The sequence below is a fragment of the Centrocercus urophasianus genome, unplaced genomic scaffold, assembly GCF_019232065.1.
Source record: "Centrocercus urophasianus isolate 14NV4802_14NV808 unplaced genomic scaffold, USGS_Curo_1.0 seq_36, whole genome shotgun sequence".
NCBI classification, from domain to species: domain Eukaryota; kingdom Metazoa; phylum Chordata; class Aves; order Galliformes; family Phasianidae; genus Centrocercus; species Centrocercus urophasianus.
In genome coordinates, this window is record NW_024884933.1 from 4,884,149 (window position 1) to 4,902,450 (window position 18,302).

An 18,302-nucleotide genomic window follows, 5' to 3' on the forward strand; every position below is an offset into this window, starting at 1 on the left:
AAGAAAAAAAAGAACGAGACGTTACGGAAACGCTGCGCTTCCTGCTTTAATCAACGCGCCGCACCGACTCCTTCCCCGCACACGGATCGCACACGGATCCCCCCGCAGCGCCCCGTCCGGCCCCGCCTCAGCCCGAGGCCCGCGGCCCCGCACCGCCGCCCGGCCTCGGCCCCGGCCTCCCCCCGCCCCGCACCGCGCCCCGCCGGCCCGCTCACCGCCGCCGCGACCGGACACCGACGGGCAGCGCCGCACAAAGCGTCACTTCCGCCGCCGGCTGATGACGTCACGCGCACGGCGCGGCGGTGCGGAGCCGTTCCCGGTGGTCGCCGTTCGGATCCGCGCCCCGTCGCCGGCACTGCGGCGATCCAACGGCTCGGCCTTAACGGCGTAGGAAAGAGCGCCGACCACAGCGAGCCGGTTTATTATTCGTTCCCGATGCGTGAGTGCAGAGCTGACGGCTGTCACGGCGCGGTGCCGGCAGCTGGAGCCCGACCCGTTCAGCGCTCGGGACCGGAGCTCACGAGGCGCGTTACGAGCGCTACGTTGAGATACGGCGTCGTCCGTCCTTTTCGCCGGGAGTGGCGTTGTTCCAGCAGCGTTAACCTCCTTCTGTCAACCAGTGGTGCCGGCTGGACATAAGCAGCAAAGCTCTGTTGCTTCCCAAAGTGAAGTTTGCTCAGTGCTGAAATAACGCCAGCCTCGGAGGGCTGTGTGTCAAACCTGCAGGAATCCCAGTTATTAGCAGTGCCGTGTTAACGAGGTATTCAGGCACTGTGTGATGTGCCAGGGCAGAGCTGCACATCCATCCACCAAAGCAATGCCACTGCGTTGTGACTGTGGGTGCCCTCCACTGCGTGGATGGTGCCTTGCTCATGAAAACATGAAGTTTGCACTGTTTCCAACGAGGGATGAGAACTAGAGAGCTGGTTTTGAAGTTTCACCCGCTCAGGGCCTGCTTCTTAATCCAGACAGCCCCAAAGTGGTGTGCAAAGCAGTCTGCTCCTTTTGGATGATGGGTGGGATCTATAGGCTCTAATAGAGGTGCTTCTGGGGAGGAATTTTCCAGGACTTCAAATGCAAAAGCATTTAAAAGGCAGACAGCTCAGGCATAAGGCTGTAAGGAATGCTTAGCATGGAACAGAGTGGTCCTTGTTGGTTCAGTAGAAGGAAGAGCTAAGAAGAACGGCTGGAAGAAGAGCCAGATTTGCCCAGTCTGGTAAAAACAGAGACCAAAGAGTCTGCACTGAAAAGTACAGGAGGAAAGCACAGTGCAAACAACCCCAGCACACCTAAACTGTCACACTGCCACAACAGGTAGGGCTCCAGCTGCTGCTAGTAACCAGGGGCACCTGGTAGGAGTTACAGTTCCCAAGTCCTTCCCAGCTGTGTGGCTCCACAGATGTTCTCCATTAATAGGAAATGCAAAGTCTGCCAGCTTCCCAAGACAAAGCTGTGGTGGTGGAGGGCACTGCATGAAGGCTGTTAGATGACCAGAGAGCCACTCACATCTCAGCCCTCCCACAAGAGTAAAAACATGCTGCAAAACAACGTTTTCTGCCAAATACACAGATTCTTGAAAAGCATAAAGAAAAACTTGAAAAACAGATCTCAGATCTCCATTTCACAGACCACAGCTTTTTGTTTTTGTTTTTTTTTTTTTTTTTGCAAGCAATATGAGCAGTGACAACGCACCAAAACCACGCAACAGAACAGACATCACACAATGATGAAAACAATGGACATTTCCCTTCTGTTCAAAGCAAACATCCACAGCCAGGGATAAACCTGAGCTGCTGCTCAAACTGATCCTGAGGCCAGGCTCCCCCACACTGCCTGCCCTGGGGACACGTTTGCCTTCCCCAGGAACTCAAGCTCATGGAATACCTCACATGGGAAGCGTGAGCAGGAGCTGAAATGTCCAAAGAACTCCGCATGCAACTTCCTATTAGAAATTGTATTTTACCCTAAAGAACACTTAAATCCAGGCTTTTAACACCAAGCTACACTCTTTCAAAACAGGAAATTATTAAAAATCAGCTCATTTTGTTAATTTTGTTATCAAAAAGCCCACGTGATGGGTTCTGTAGGTACATGTGCTTGATTTGCAAAAACAAAGGAATAAAATTTCAGGTTTCCTTAAAGGGAAGGCAAGAAGTTGGCTTTTAACCTCCAGTCAGCCATGAAATGTAACTTCTCCAAAAAAGGAAGAATTCTCAGATTAGCCTCAGCTCGTGGTCCCCTTCCAGCTTTGTCAGATACCCCCAAGATTCCTCACATAACTGGAAATGTCAGAAATATTTTGTACATAGGGTAATAACCCTGAGTTTCTGAAAGGCAGTACTTTCATTGCAGTCCTACAAACAATGCTACAAAATAAAAGCTCAATTCCTCATTAAAAAATACATAACAAAATGCAGGAAATTCAGATATTAAAATGGTTTCTGATAGAAATACAGATATCCAGACTTATCACACCAAAATCACAGGTTTTGGTGATAATCTGCAAGCAACTGCAAATATGTACTTCAGCACTGTTTACACAGTACAACTGTCTGTGCACTTGCATTTCAATACTGTAAATACATAACCAGGATGAAAGATTTCCCTTTTGAGTTTCAGCAAAAAAAAAAAAAAAAAAAAAAAAAAAAAGACTATCTACTGCTAGTTTTGTAGTTGGAAATAGTGGCTCATTGTGCTTTGAGACATGGACTCATGTCTGTAATTTACTTTAACGAGGGCTTTACCAAAATAAGCCATTTGCTGAGACATGAGCTGGGGAAGGGAGGGGTTCCTTCTTCCAGCTCTGCAACACAAACAGATAATGGAGGATGCAGCATACAGTAATAACACTTTGAAATTTCATTCCACTGCAAGAAAGCCAAATACAGTGACGGGCCAAAGTTTTCACATTGTTTTCCTGGGCAAGGAGGAAGCAAGAATTTTCCTACAAGACACCAAAGTTCTTTCTCTAATACAGGCTTGTGTGGTTTTTTTTGCAGTCAAGAGATCAAAAAGCCCACGTTCACCACATTAAATAACACCAGGCCCTCTGCTATTTCAGTTTCTCAGAAAAATCAAGGCTTCCTGGGTTCTTGTCATCGTTCTCTTTCTGCTTCAAGTCCCAGGCCTGACTTGCTGTGAACCTCAAAGGAACCACATCAGCATCAACAGTCACAGAAACAGTCACTTCTGGCAGGAGTCCCTTTGAGTTGTACAATGTTGTACGAATGAGTGGTCATATCAATCATATGGTTTCAAATCCTTGGCAATCAGTGGCTCAGTATCTTCAGCTGTACTTGGTGCAGGCTGTGGGGCTGCAGCTGCCAGGCTGTGTATAGTTTCTTGCTGATGCTGCTTTGCCTTGTTGTAAAGCAGAACTCCCACCGTCACTAGAACAGTCCCAATGGCTGAGAGGCTTGTGATTTTGTTACCAAACACAATAATACTTAGCCAGATTGACAGTGCGTGCTTCACAGTACTGGCAACACTGGAAAGGAATTTCAGAAGTTAAGGCCAAAGAAATCTCTCCTGTATGAAGTGTAGGAACACATAATCATGTCTTCATTTAGGAGATCTCTTTTGCTAGCTTTTAAATACCAATCAGATTCCACTTTTCCTAGTTCAGTAATCCTCTAGCCACAGTGCTTGTCTACTGGCACTAATATCTTCAAAGATATTTTACTTTAGACTTAGTAAGTCACCTCAGAGTTTGGTTTCTTTGTTATTTTTAAGCATGCATTTGCATGCTATTTGCATTAGCAGTTCATTTTTATCTAAAACAGACACTCAGACAATACCAACACAACACCACCAACATAACTGCCATTTCTGAGTGTGCTGTTACTGCTCAGGTTATAGAGTATTCATCACTGCACCAGAATTGTGCAGGAGCCTAACGAAGCTGCCCATAACTGACAACAAAGGAGGAGCCATCTTCAAAAGACACAAGTATTACAGAAAGCGTAGCTTGTCGTGCTGGTGTCACGCCTCAGAAACAGTTGTACAGAGCTGACTGACCATTTTCTGTACTGCAATTAGCTATCTTTAGGTATTGCCTTATTATCACCACAGCAAATGTCAGCACCTGTTCCACAGCTTCAACAGCACGTGCCAAATGCTGCTCTTCTCACACTTTGAGCAAGCAGTCCAAAAGCTTTTCATGATGTGGATGTGAAAAAATTTGTTCTAACATTTCACACATTTGTGCATTTACCCATTTCTTTGCACAGTACTCTTACTACTTGGTTTCTAAGCAGAAATATTGAGTAAGGAAAATAAACATAAGCATTCCTGGCACGGAAATGAAGTTTTACCTGAAAGTCACAGGAGAAATTTTTCCCATCAGGGCATAGGCTGTAACACTTTGCAGGTGGAACAAGACTCCATCTATTAAGAGAAGTACAACTACATCTTGGTTGTAGCTAAAACTCCTTCCACTTTTCCCAATCACTGGAACATCCTAAATGCAAAATAGAGGCTCTTAAGAGTTTAGCTTATAACCAAATCTAAAAACCAACATAGCCTTTATTATTATAACCAGATATTAGTTTTACATTTAAACATCAGCATAACAAGATCTGAAACATAAAGGACATTCACGTCCTCCAAAGTTTCCCCCCAAAAGATGAAGAAGCCCTCTTGGATCTGACTGCATTCAGACTGCCAGTGAGATCTTTCCAAACACTGATGCAAGGCAATGAAATGTCAGAATGCACATTAGACTTACTTCAGCACAATTTTGCTTTCAGAGAGTTTGTACTCCTGCATGCCACATGAACATTGGCAAAAAGTCAGCAAATTCTTAAGATTCGTAGTTCAAGTCTTTAACTACAATTTTAAATGCATTTATGTAGACAGACAAAGTAATTTCTCTCTAAAACTCTGAAATAAACTCAGGCTTTCTGGGCCAGCTGCCATCTCACATCTCTGCTAAGCTATTGCTTTTAGTGTTTCTCCAGCTCATGCAAACAAAAAACAAAGCTCTGGTGATGAAGTGATTGAAGTAAAATGGGGTGAATTAAAAGCAAAGCTCACAAGTAACATATAAGTTTGTACTAGCAAATTCAAATTACCATGAAAAATATCCAAGCTGGAATAAGCATAACCACTGCAGCAGCACTTGTATAGAACTGAAGCTCTGGGGCCCTACAAAAAGACAAACAAAAATGGTTAAGAGTTCCTTATTTCACAGAGCTGAAGAAAGCTGCATCAGATTTACATGAAAACCTCATTGTGGTATTGGTAGACATCAAGAAATGCTAACAAAAAGCAAACTACTAAGCTTTGCAGACAACAAACTCAGCAATCTCTTGCATTCTGTGTTCTGTGTTGGCCAAGCCAAACTGAAGATAAAAGGCCAAAGTTTTCAAGACCCAAACCAGCTGTAAAATCCTGCAGTAAAATTCACATTTACTGAGTTGATGGAAGTTCACAGCAGCTTAGTCCAATATAATCACAAATGCACGGTTTTCTTATGCAGCCTAAAGCCAATCCATAATCCAACCTGAAATGTTTTAAATACTTACGAAAATCTGTATTTATCTCCACTGAGTAATTTTTTGGAAAAGACATTCTGCAGACTGGTAAAGAAACAAAAACACAATGTTTAAGCAAACTCACAGCAAAAAGGAATCCATGATCACTTGACTTTGTTTATTGTCTATGGAAATATCAAAATAAAAAACTTGTTATTTTCCTAGTTCCAAAGACAGACAGAACTACAAGCAATGACTTTACTCAATCTATAAGAAACATAACTCCTTTATTCCACACACAGAACAGCTGCTATGACTTACCAGTCCATTATATTAGTAGATAAAGCTGCCGAGAAACCTAGAATGTTGAAGCTGATTTCAGTAGCTGTACACAGAGCTAGCCCACCCATAACTGGAATGAGAGAGAGATTAACCAGCAATCCTGCAAATGAAAAGAAATAACAAATTAACTCCACTTCAATTACTATACTCCTAATGCCAAACATTAGATAACACAGCTTTAAGTTTTTGTTTCCCCACAGCTCCTTTATTTCAAAGGAGAAATAATTTGATCAGATTTACTGTTCTATCAGAATGATTCTTCCAGCTGCTTGAAACTGTCTGCCATACGTCAGTGACATCTCCCTGCCCACAGCCCAACAAGTGACAGCATGACACAAAACAAGTATTTTTAAAAGGAAACATAAATACTGAAGTGCTCACCAGTGTATTCCCCCAATATCATCCGAGACATGATAACAGTAAAAATAGGTGCAGAACTTTTAACTGTCTCTGCAAATGAAACTGCCACATTTTTCAAGCTGACGAGCCCTAAGACCACTGTTGCAAATCTGAAATTGAAAAACACAAGAGATTAAGCAGAAGATAAAACAAAGCTTTAACAGCTATGTTCTGTGAAAGCAAGAAAGAGAGGGAAGAGAGCATAAGAACAGTGCTTCTGACCAGAAAAATGCAATGAGCCAATAGGATAGAACTCCAATTAAAGGTTTACCTCATCAGTCCAACAAACAGCATTATCATGATGAAATTGGGTGGGTAAGAGATGCGTGTTTTGTGCTGGTACAAGCAGCATGGAACAAACATTTTTATACAACCAATAAAGGTGGTTGAAAGCATTTGAACAGCACCTAGAGAGATGGGAAAAAATGTCAGGTGATGATGGGAATGCCACATAATAAGCAGCATGAGAGAATTTTGTAAACAAACTGGTCTGTAGTGACTCTAGGCTTGATGAATTCTCACAGCTCTTTACTTTTACATCCACCAGCAAGGCAGCAGAATAAATCAGATAACTCAGTCCACAGATACAATTTTTTAAGGTTTCTTATTAAAACAAATAAGGAAAAATAAGCCCAGTGAATAACAGATGTCACAGACGGCAGCTTCTGCTCTTTTACATAAAAACTGTTAATCAAACAAGTTAATCAGCACTAGAGACTGTCAACAACTGACTCAATTTTATTATATTTTTCAAGAGCCCACACTGCCCTCTGGCACAGAAAAGTGAACATTTAATTACATTTTTTGTTCTCTGAACACTCTTACGGCTCCTGTCCTCCATGTGGATGGATGAGAGGAGAGAAGGCAGGCTGTGATCACACACACAGATTCTCAGCCCCAAGATCCACATCTCCTAACCTGGTCCTTCTGAGGGAGCAAATTGTTCAGCAAAAGGGAACTTTACATGCAAGGATCTGATATAATCAAATATTTTACTGGAACTGAAGCATAAAAGAAAAGCAGGGTTACCTAGCATGCTGGGTTCTCCTTCCAGTAAGGAAAGGATGTATTTGTTAAGAAAAAGAGTGCAAAAGCTGAAGAAAAACCACAAAGTGAGGTAGATGAGAGCATGAGAGTTCCAGATGCCCAAGTCTGACTCGATGACCGTGGTCTCTGTGATAGTTATTTTCAGAACGTTCTCTTCTGGCACACTATCACTCCTAGCAATTACAAATTTTTCACTCCTGTTAGCAAAGAGCGAGCCCAAATTAAATAGTGATTTTCCCTTTGGCTTTTCTTCAAGGAGAGGAGGATTGGGTTCCTCCGGCGTCTCAGCACTCGTCACAGTCGACATAGTGACACAACACAACTGCCTGTCCTTGACACAAAGCAACACTGACTTCGTAGGGAACAGCACGTGGAGAGAAGAAAAATATCATGTGATTAATCTTTCATCTCCAGTGGTCTCCAAAAGTGTATTTGGTCCTCCAAGTAACATCCTGTATGAAAATCAACTTCAGATGCCTCTTCATGTGCTCTATCCCATTTTTTTTTTTACCTAAGAATGGAAAAAAAAAAAGAGAAAGAAAGAAAACCAAATACAGCAGCACACATCATTCCAGTACTACAAAAATATCACATTCATTCTGAAAGATAAAAAAGACCTCACTACCCTCTCTTTCAGAATGCATTTTGTACTGCTAACTTGACAATGACCTTTACTTTTCTCAAGTTAAACAACCTTTGGCATCATAATGCTAATAATGTCCAAAGAAAGAAAGGGAACCTGAGAAGCTTAACTGCATTATTAAAACATATGATCAGAATTAAGTGCTTTCTATTTTACAGACTGTGTTTTACGAGCAAAAGCAATCAGAATTAATCAGATGATTCTAAAATGATGAGTCATCTTTTGTTCCTAGATAAAGAAGCAGTAGAAGAGATGAGAGCTGACAAATCCAAAAGCACATTTCTTGGATGGGCTGTATGGAAGGCCTTGCACAGTTAAAAAGCAATTACCGGGGTCAGCTGATCACCGGACAGCTTAGTAAAGCTCTCTGAAATAAGACTGTAATACCACAGTGAATCAAAGAATGGCAGCACAGGAAATAATTAATGGCAAGCAAAAACAGCAGGGTTCTAACAAGACCTAATGCACCTGCCCTGATTTTGCTAACATACGAACAGCATCCGTTTTTTTCTTCACAATTTTGTAATGTTTGATACAAAGATGTACTAAGAGTTAAATACATTGTGCCATTCATTCCCATATCCTGCTTTACACTGAAGTTTTCCATTCCTAGTGTAACCTATTTCTCTTATTACAGCCACACAGGGCACATTTCCACCCCATCACCTTATCCCTTGCCGTTTTAGCAGGAAATCAAGCCAACACATTGAGGTACAATGCTTCTGCAAGCTTGTGCTCAACTATATATTCACGTTTACCCAATATAATAATATAGAATTACTATACATTCAGAACAGTTCATTACCAAAACTTAGCTTTTTTTTTTTTTTTTTTCTATTTACATTGCTCAAGTAAAAACAACAACAATTAAGCCCAACAAAACCCCCACTTTGGGCAGCACCACATTATCATATTTGATATCACCAATTCCACTAGTGGTAGGAAGCAGAAAAGCAGTAAGAAGAATAAAACCACACCTCTGAATTACTGACCTGCTGTCTTACATCAGCTGGAAAGCTTTAAATTGGCTGGAAGAGCTTTCCATCTGGAAGTAATTCAATCCTCCTCCCATAAGAGCAACCAGCAGCTGATGTTTACCAATAGATGAAAACGTGGCAGTAGCTGGTAGACTGTTTCTGTTGGATTACACACAACATGGAATCTTCCAGCTCACAAGAATGAACAGCATGCAGTGCATTTTAAACTCTTCCTTCTATCTTCTCCCATTTTAGACTACGTTACTAATGAAAAAAAAAAAAAAAAAAAAAGTGTTGTAGTAAAGATGAAAAGATTGGGAGCATAAATTTTGAGAGCATCAAATTTTGACTGATGAGTAGCAGCTAATTGTTTAAAATATCTTCCCTTAGAACTGAAAGACTAAAATCGTTTAAAGATAACGCATACAGCAACAAGGAAAAATGCATTAATGTGAGGAAATATAACCTAATGAGAGGAAATATGACCTTTTTCTTTTTTTAAAGCTGCACCTACTATGCCTGGATACCATTTATTACGAACATAAAAGATAACATTTCCAGCACCACAGATGCTGGGGTGGCACACAGCCACGTGTTTGGATGCAGAACTCCTTGGCGGTGCAGCTGCCCTCAGTGCAGGTACCTGTTAGTCAGAAGCTCTCGCTGTGCTGTCAGCAGTGGAGCACATTCTGCCCATCGCTGTTACACGTCACCCAGCAGCTCCCGATAGCGTTCGTTGGACGGGCAGAGCTTGGGGCTTCAGCACGACCAGCATCTGGCAGAAAGACAAGGCGTTAGGAAGGAGGGGTGGGAAGAACCGCGGCTTTGTCTGTGCATAAAGATGGATGTCTTCTTTTGTTGGTATTCACAAAAAACGCGAGGAGCAGGAATGCTAGAAGCGGCCACTTCTGAAACCGAGCTTAGTCGGGCAGCGAGGAGAGGCCGGGATGCAGACACGCCCACGTGCCCTTGGCAGCTCAGCATCCGAGCGAGCAGCCGATGTTATTTCACTGAACGACAACAAAGCACAAAGGCGTACAGACCGCGAACACCATCTCAGAGCTACTAACGTCTCCCGCGCAAAGAAACGCTCAAAAACAGCCGAACGTTTTCCCGCACACCAGCGGCACTCCGCCCGCCCCTCGCGACCCCCGCGGCCTCCCCGAGCAGGGAGCAGCAGCAGCAGCCTCCCGCCTCCCTTCCGCCCGCCCTCATCCCAGAGGGTTCGAAATGAAAGGGAAGGAGGCTGCGCTCACAGCCGGCCGGTCAGCAGCGCTCCGCCCGCCGTACCGAGCCGCCCTCCCGCGTGCGGCACAGCCCGGGCGGCCGCCGCCCAAAGCCGCGGGCGGGAGCGGGCCGAGGGGCGGCCCCGCATAGAGCCCGGCACCCAGCCGTGCCCAGCCGCCCCGCGCCGTGCGGGAAGTGACGTCCCGCCGCCCCGGAAGGGCGGGCGCTGCGCGGCGCGGCTCAGCCGCCGCAGCCATGTAGCTGCCGTTAGCGGAGGGCGGCGCGGCCGGCATGGAGCCCGCCGAGGAGAGGTGAGAGGTAGCGGCGCGGCTGTGGGCGCGGAGCGGCGCGGCTGTGGTTGCGCCCCGCCGTGACGCCGCTTTGCTTCTCTCTCCCTACAGCGGCCCCGCGCTGCCCAACCTCACCCCGCGGCACCGGGAGCTCGTCCCCACGCCCTGCGGCCCCGTGAGTAGCCGGGCGGTTCGTCGCGGTCAGGTCCTTCCCGCAGGAGAAAATGTGTTAATTACAGTCGTTCGGTCAGACCGAGGCGCCCAGGGCTACCTGCGGTTCCTTCGCGTGTGGTTTGGCTGGAGCTCGTTCCTTGGCTGCTTTTCATAGCTGCTGCCGTGTGTTTATGGCTGCAGAGCAAGCCCGGTACTAAACAAGCACTGCCCCCATTGACTGAAGGCCAGCCTCGCTCCAAAGCAAGCAGCACTTTCTCAATTACTTTCAGTTGGTTTGGTTAAATTAAACCGTGTTATCAATGCGGTGCACAGAAAGACTTTGTGTATAAGGATGTTTTGTATAGCAGCAATGTGACTAATGTAAGATGGTAGCTCAGTAACAGTGCCATAGCTGACCTCTGCCTGCAGGTGACTCTCCAGGGCCATGTGCCACTGCCAAGGGAAATCCAAGTCGTTCTGAGCATGGTGCCATTCACCACCAGTTCATCTCTCTCCAGGATTTAGGCTGCACAGAAAAAAACAGCTCATTCAAATCTTTTGTATGCTTTCAAGTGTGACTGTTTCTCTATGATCTTCTAAAAGTAAAAATCTTAGCGTGGGTCCCCAGGAGGTTACTTGCTGAACGTTACTGCTTTGATAGGTTTATATCTGGGTATTGCCAGACTTGATTCTAGGAGATGAAATTAGAGTGCTGTGAGAAAAGCAGAATACAGTTTGCAGGGATGAACCCGAAAAATCGAGGCTGAGATCACTCATCAGATGGAGTTGGAGTTCTCACTCCCTCAGCACTTTTGCAGTTTCAGTTCTATTGCAAAATGTTTCTCTTCCCCTTCTCCCAGGGGAACCCTGCCCTGGTTGTCCATCAGCCCATTTGCTTTAATGCATTTCTTAGGGACAGCAAATAGGTCAAACGGCATCACAAGTTTAAACGTTCTCTTCCTTTACAGATCAAGCCTTGTTCAGAGCTGTCATTTCCTGTGAAGATCTACTTCTGCGTGACTATTTTGTCTCTGCTCAGTGTTATAGGGCTGACCATAGAGACACTCGTTCGACAGACTGAGGAAGATTTCACCATTTCTCTTATACAGTTAGTTGGAGTTGGTAAGAAACACACTCACTGTGCTTTAAAACACAGCAGTGCCAAAGTAGGAACTAAGGAATGCAATGAGCACAGAGGGAGAATTGCACACCTGCCACAAACCTCTGGTTTAGGTCAGCACAAACAGACCATTAGAAAGTTAATTCAAGAGGTTGAATTTAATTTGTTAAACCTTCCCTTTTTGAAAACAAAGGGATGTCCTTTATTTGTCTCAGAAATGTTCCTGTGCCATCCCTGCAAACAGTGGTCAGGAAAATGTTTGTTTCCAAATTATTTGTACAGACTTCTGTTTTAGCAGGTGAACTTATAAAACAAGGAAATACTGTCTGACATCTTCAGGTCTTCCTGAGGTCATAAGCACACACAAAAAAAAAAATCACAAGATCCATTCTTTTATTTGCTGACCATTTTTTTTCATCTCAATTACTATAATAATAGCAGAAAAGGAAGTAAACTTACCGTAAAGTTTGTTTAGAGCAACTGAAGTTATTATGTTACTTTGAAATCTTTTATGACCCACGTCCCAGGCTAACATTTTTATCTCATGTGCTGAGTCCAGGAAGTACAACTCTGGGAAAACAGAAAAAAACTGTTACTTTGTCTATGGTAAGAATGAGCTCATGTTTGCAGGAGTGACCTAGATAGGAACAGCCTGTCTTTGTGCAAGGAAAGCCTCTTCCTTATGTGTGTGGTGGTTGCAGAATAGAATACTAAGGTATGTAGCTTGATGTATTTCATAAAAACACCTCAGAACTTTCCTGAATCAGTTCCTTTCTGGACTATAGTTTGGTGTGTTAAAGCACGTGCAGGGGGTCAGAGCCATGAAAACAATCCTGTGGAGGTATGTGTGTGAGCAGTACCTTCCTGACTGGTCACTGGAATTGCTGTCACTGGAAGGATTCTGTAATTTCAGTTCTTTAATAAAATTCTGTTACTTAATTTCATTTGCACATACTCAACATATATGTTGAACAGTGTAGTTCTAATCCAATAAAGGATACCACAGCTGCTGGTTAGTTTGGATAGTTGCTATTTTCAAACCATTTCCTCAGAAGTGATTTAAAAGTCCAGTGAATTATTTCATTCTTTATATGCTACACCCAGGAGAGAGCACTCACAGCATCTGAAGAATCGGATGCAGGCTCCTTGTTGAGAATGAAGATATGCTTTTGATTAAGGAATCTAAGTTGCACAATCTTGATAATTCCACTTTGTCATCTGGATCACGTGTACTGAAAAAGAGCACCACTCTGTGCTCACCTGCTAACTGACTTCTCCTTCTCCTTCCCAGTGTTCTGTGTGTACTATGTCACTAGAGGAATCCTGCAGGAGAACCGCCAGGAGCTCATTGTCTTTGTTCTTTCCATCCTGCTAGTGATGTTTCGTTCCATTATCAATTTCACAGTTCTTCCTGCTGAGCAAAAGCCAAAACTCCTGGTTAGTCTCCTGGTTTTAATTAACTTTGCTTTACTCTAAATCTTGGATGTAAAAATCTTAGAAAGGCAAGGCACCTGTGGTAAGGGCACTGGAAACAGAAAATCAGGCCAAATTATTCCTACCACTGAATAACAAAATGCACATCTCCACAATGGCAAATTGTACAGTTCTATGGGTTTCTTTATGCAAGTACCTGAAAGTAACATCAGTATCAAATGACATTACTTACACAGAATTACTGCAGAATGTGTTGCCATTGGTTTACTTACCCTGCATCAGATTTTCACCTATAAAATCACTGGCCAAAGTCACATAAATTCGACTGAATGGAACTGGAACGTCAGGTCTGTATGCAAGGACACAGCCACTAGCAACTCCTAACATCCACAAATGCAACATTGTGTTTTTAAGAGTGATAACCTGATGCAAGGAAACAAAAAGATAGTGTTAAGGCAGGTACTGCCCATCCAGATGACTTGTTTGTCTTCCGTAACAAAATGTAAAGAAGGAATGTACCGTGTTACTAACTTCAGTAGTTAAACTTTCCCCTGCTGTGCTTCCCTTTCATGTTTGCATACTTATCACAAATGTGAGGAGATTCCTTCTTCCCTGTAGTCATCTACAAATATTTTTTGATAGAAGAGATTACAGTCAAGATAGGAAGATTACAGCAACGCAGAATTTTCCTGTTCAACTGCTGATCAATTAACAATTAGTTAAACGTCTTCAGCAGAGTTAATGGTCAATAAGAAACAGGCATTAGAGATGCAAATTACTTTTGAGGTATGTGTCCTAGCTTTCAGTTTATGTATTAAACAAGGATAAACAAGTAAACCAGCAAAATCTGGTCTAGAAGATGCACAGTTAAGGAGATTTTAGTAAAAGTAAGTGATTACTCTTCTGCTTGTAACAGTAACTTCTGCTTCCTGAGCAAAATTACTAAGCCAGAATAAAATAATGCTTACTAGTTTAAACATTCTCATATCAATGTAATTATGAAGGACGTCTTACCACTTCAGCTGTCTTTCACATTGAGGGTAACGTAGGCCAAAACAACTGATGTGAGTTTACACTTAGTACCAGGTGCTTGCACCAAATGCTTGCTCAGGCTATGCTTTCTGCCACTTAACGGTGTGCAAACTGTCATGTTCAACTTATTTATTTTAAATGCTATTAATAAGTAGTTCAGTTCTTCTTACCCTTTTATTCCTTCATTTCTAGTTAGAAGATTTAAAGATAGAACTATCACTGTTTCAGCATGACCAGTCACATGCTTATTTCTCTTTCTCATCAGGCCCGCTTCATTCTCATCCTCTTGGTTGGCTCCTTTGATGTCATCTGTGCCATCATCCTTATTCAGAGTCAAAGCATGATGGCCTTTCGAGTGGGTGGTGCTCTAGAAAGCCTACAGTCACAATACTTCATGCTGAATCTCTGTTTTTCCATGCTGACCTTTGATCTTCAGGCACAGGTATAGAACTCTTCTTCCAGGTTCCATTTTCTCATCCTGTTGAGAATATCTTAGAATTACAGCTAGCTGAACTGAACTGAGGGCTACCTAAAGCAATTCTGTCTGTATCTTACCTGCTAGGTAAGATTAGCCTGATAATGGTAATTTTCCAGGTGTTTTTTGGTGTCAAGTATTTTGGTGAGATATACAGTCTCACGCTAAAAATGTCAGCAAATCTTTGCCTCTTCTCTTTCAGCTCTGCTTGTGTATTCTGCTGATAAGCCTCCACGAGATCACCCTTCTACATAACATCATTTCAGCAACAGGGATTCTCTGGGCTTGCCTGAAAGTGACCGTTAGCATCATCGCGGTAAGTGTGAAGCCAACAGCTATGCTATCCAGGATAATCAACTTCTGAATCTAGAAGTTCCTGCCCTCGAGCAGCAATCACAAGCTAGCAAGTGACAACTGTCCCTTTCTGCATAATATTGCTAAGTGGAAGGGATCTAGAATGGATCCCAATAGAGAACGAGAACACCAACAATACCAAGGTTTAATATAGATCTGTGTCTGTCCCCTGAGTGTGAAGGTGAACCACCTCAAGCTATCATTACTCCTTTCTGAGGGACATAGTTTTATTTTCAGTCCTTGACATCTGTGGAACATACAGACAGGATGACAGTATCTTCAATATTTCTACCTCTATGACAAGGTTAAGTGAAATTGTCAACTGTCCTCCAAATTACTGCAAAGATGGATATGCAGACACAGACTGCACAGACCTCAAATCCTTGGGAACAACACCAAAAAGAGGAGTGGTCCTTTACTGGGGCAACTTCTTTAAAGATGAATGAGAATTTTCAGTTTAATGTAAGGATTTGTATATATCTGGTCTTATTTTACAGATTTTAAAAGAACTGAAGCCTCTAGTGTGGATTTTTCTCTGTCAGAATGTACCTGAAGTAGTTTTTCTCATCTACCTGCTTTACACGGTAATCCATCAGACTTACTTGCTTGATAACTGGGAACAAGGCTGGAAGCCTCTGTTTTGTTACTGGATCCTTGGGTGCAAAACATGGTGTCCCCTTCCTGAGCATACATCCTCATTGTAGCTCATTTTAGAATCAATGAGAGCAGCAGCCATGTCCAGCATCTTTGGAATGTACTTTCCAGACAGGAATCATGTCAAATTGCTCCTGAACTACTTAGTTAAAGGGAGAGGCTTTGGAACTCACTGCAGCTGGCAAGGTATCTGGAATGATTAGAGAAAGACAAAAGAAAATCTTCCAACGCAAGGTACATAGTTCTTCTGAAATATTTCCCTCACAGTGGTACCACTGTTTGACCAGCTGCAGGGTCTGAAGTCATATTTTAAAGAATATCTTACACAGTATCCCAGATGCTGATCTTCATGTAGGCAAAACAGGAGACACTGTAAGCTCAACAAAGCTCAGTGTTGAGCATTTTTTGGCACTATAATAGTGATAAAGCACTTATCACTGGAGCAGCCCAACAGCTCCCACAACATGTGGGAAAAGAGGCAAGGAAGAAGAAAGGGTAAAGCTGATTATCCATCATGGGAAGGGCCAAATGCTATTAGCAGCCAGTACTTTGTTTCTCATATTTCACTTCCAGACGCTGACAAAAGTCCATTGGCTGCAATCCTTGTGGTTTTATTAAAGGCTGAAGTCAAATCAGGTTCTTCCAATTATGTACAGACCTCTTTGATTTGGAAAAGCACAAAATGACCACACACTGACTTTGGTGGTTACGTTTGTATTGCAGTTAGGAATGAAAACATGGATAAGAATAACATAGCAATTTGAAAATAGCTAGATCTACTTATGGTTTTGCATAGCAATACCTAAGAGTGCCTAGCAAATGAGGGCACTGGCATACAAAGTAGAACTCTATCAGATAAAGCTGTAATATAGTCACTTATTACATGACTTCTTCCAGAAACTTAGTGATTGATTGTATTTTATGAGTTCCAGGTTTTTGATTGTTGCATCTTTATTTTCCTACAGGTGATAAAAGAGTGGGGCAGAGGGAATTCTTACACTCTAGAGGCTGCTTTCATTACTGGCTCTTGCATTTCTGTTGCAATAAAATCTGTTTTGTTTTGGGCACTGATTCACGTCTACCGTGGCTTTGGGCAAGGACTAAGAGAAAGAAGTAAGTACTCAAAAAGGTTAACTTAACTAAGAAGTCTGTGGCCTGTTGGACTCACAATGAAGTAGAGAGCTTGCCAGGCCAGGAAAATAGTTAGGAATAGTCATGATAAAAGGCAGGTCTTTATTGCAGCAGCCATCAGCAGCTTGGATCAAATATGCGTGGTATCTCCTTGAAGAAAATTGATATTTGTTAAATCCACACAAGAACTGCTGCCATCCAGAAAAACAGATCTGTGGGGAAAAAGTATCCTCTATACTAAATACATGCAATTCTTCTTTATCATGCAGTGTAAATGTCTAAAATAAGAGGGATAAAGGGACCTAGATAGCCACCAGTCTGAAACTACCTATCTCTTATAAAAAGAGGACATAAATGTTGATAGGCGTTGTTTTTGACTGATCTACCTCTTCCTTTCTTCCCAGTGTTTTCTTCCTATGGAAGGATCGACTCCTGAGCATCCCCTTTGCATCCTAACTGCAGCTCTTACAGAGTGAAAGCATAGCTGAGAAGTTCTGATCAAGTGCATGCATTTGGAACGTAAGATAATGGCTCTGTTTCACAAAGACAGAAGAAGTTTCTTTGAAAAGCGTCTTCACATTTCTTAGATTGTTTCATGCTATGGGATTACAGCAGTGCAGCTGGTAACAGCTTATAAAGCAAAGTATGCTCATGAAAACAAGAGTAATCCTCTCACGCTCAGTGGGTTCTGCTGACAGGACACTGCAGCTTTCACTCACGTTCCTGATGTTGCTTTGAACTGCGGGAGGTTCACAACACACATGTGAGCGGGGCACATCATTAATATAAATTCTCATTTTGATGATGCTCCAACATAAGATAATTTGCACGCCAGTCTTTACTAAGTGAGGCTAGAAGTGGAGAGCCCTGCCTCCATTTCTCAGCTCAGACCTGTCACTGAGCAGAGGTCCTAAGAGCTCCACAGTACATGCTTTCTGTTCTGCAGCTCATGTATGACTTCCACGAGCTGTTTAGACAACAGCTGCATTCTCTGATATCCACTGTGTCTGTGTGACTGCTTATCCCCAACATAATAGCTAGAGCTCTTGTCCCTGCCCTGACTTACCCATACTTCATGATATTTTTTTAAATCTCAGCTCACATGAAATCTACACAAGGTCATTTCACGCCCTCTAACGTATCTAACCACTGTGCCATTTCACAACAACAGGTGACTGTTGAAATAAGTCTCTACTATTGCAATTTAAAAGTTTGGTATTTTACTGATTGCAACCTTTAGCTACTGGTTATGTATTTTTTAATAAAGTTTAAACACAGTTTGGGTATGGGTTATTTTTTCTTAAATTAATGCAGTAAGCTCAATGGAAAGCTGCTTTACAAACTGAAGATGGAAGAGCTTGAAACTGCGACTCCTGTGTGCTGTGAACTGCACTGGATGAAGTAGCTGAAATAGTCTGTTGTAGCTTTGTAGGGAGGATCTCAAGACTTGTATAAAGAGCTGAGACTAGGATGGGAAAAATACTGGCAAAAAATACATTTTATAGGCAGCACAACGGAGACATGAAGAGGTTAATCGTCTATGGTCAGCC

The 18,302-nt window shown here is 42.8% G+C and overlaps 3 protein-coding genes and 1 long non-coding RNA gene across 7 annotated transcripts in view; 1 reads left to right on the forward strand and 3 right to left on the reverse strand.

The window, feature by feature from the left end:
- LOC122167192 (cyclin-dependent kinase 11B) overlaps window positions 1-252 on the reverse strand; it is a 16,873-nt gene extending 16,621 nt beyond the window's left edge. The window contains exon 1 of one of the 2 annotated variants that reach the window (XM_042831629.1): window positions 216-252. The gene's annotated coding sequence lies outside the window, so the exon portion shown is untranslated. The other variant, XM_042831630.1, reaches the window with a different exon arrangement.
- A 1,367-nt stretch (window positions 253-1,619) lies between these two features.
- LOC122167295 (solute carrier family 35 member E2A-like) lies at window positions 1,620-13,081 on the reverse strand. 2 transcript variants are annotated; one of them, XM_042831775.1, is made up of 13 exons: window positions 12,933-13,081; window positions 12,132-12,242; window positions 10,970-11,078; window positions 9,526-9,657; window positions 8,898-9,146; window positions 7,245-7,773; window positions 6,487-6,622; window positions 6,198-6,325; window positions 5,796-5,916; window positions 5,526-5,579; window positions 5,073-5,145; window positions 4,314-4,459; window positions 1,620-3,487 (listed from the first exon to the last, which is right to left on the reverse strand). In XM_042831775.1, exons 6-13 carry the CDS (start codon window positions 7,567-7,569, stop codon window positions 3,241-3,243), a joined length of 1,230 nt encoding a protein of 409 aa, XP_042687709.1. In that variant the 5' UTR covers window positions 7,570-7,773; window positions 8,898-9,146; window positions 9,526-9,657; window positions 10,970-11,078; window positions 12,132-12,242; window positions 12,933-13,081; the 3' UTR covers window positions 1,620-3,240. The 2 variants fall into 2 exon arrangements, with proteins under 2 accessions (XP_042687709.1, XP_042687710.1); XM_042831776.1 differs by lacking the exons at window positions 10,970-11,078; window positions 12,132-12,242; window positions 12,933-13,081 and adding an exon at window positions 10,139-10,200.
- Window positions 10,386-18,030, forward strand: LOC122167296. The gene is made up of 9 exons (XM_042831777.1): window positions 10,386-10,420; window positions 10,511-10,574; window positions 11,521-11,674; window positions 12,964-13,109; window positions 14,404-14,580; window positions 14,816-14,929; window positions 15,465-15,551; window positions 16,587-16,734; window positions 17,157-18,030. Exons 1-9 carry the CDS (start codon window positions 10,401-10,403, stop codon window positions 17,186-17,188), a joined length of 942 nt encoding a protein of 313 aa, XP_042687711.1. The 5' UTR covers window positions 10,386-10,400; the 3' UTR covers window positions 17,189-18,030.
- On the reverse strand, window positions 13,255-15,965 carry LOC122167297. Of its 2 annotated transcripts, XR_006171003.1 has the most exons (4): window positions 15,570-15,965; window positions 14,309-14,616; window positions 13,626-13,728; window positions 13,255-13,529 (listed from the first exon to the last, which is right to left on the reverse strand). It is a non-coding gene; the product is annotated as an uncharacterized LOC122167297 (long non-coding RNA). The 2 variants fall into 2 exon arrangements; XR_006171004.1 differs by lacking the exon at window positions 13,626-13,728.
- Window positions 18,031-18,302: the final 272 nt, after the last annotated feature.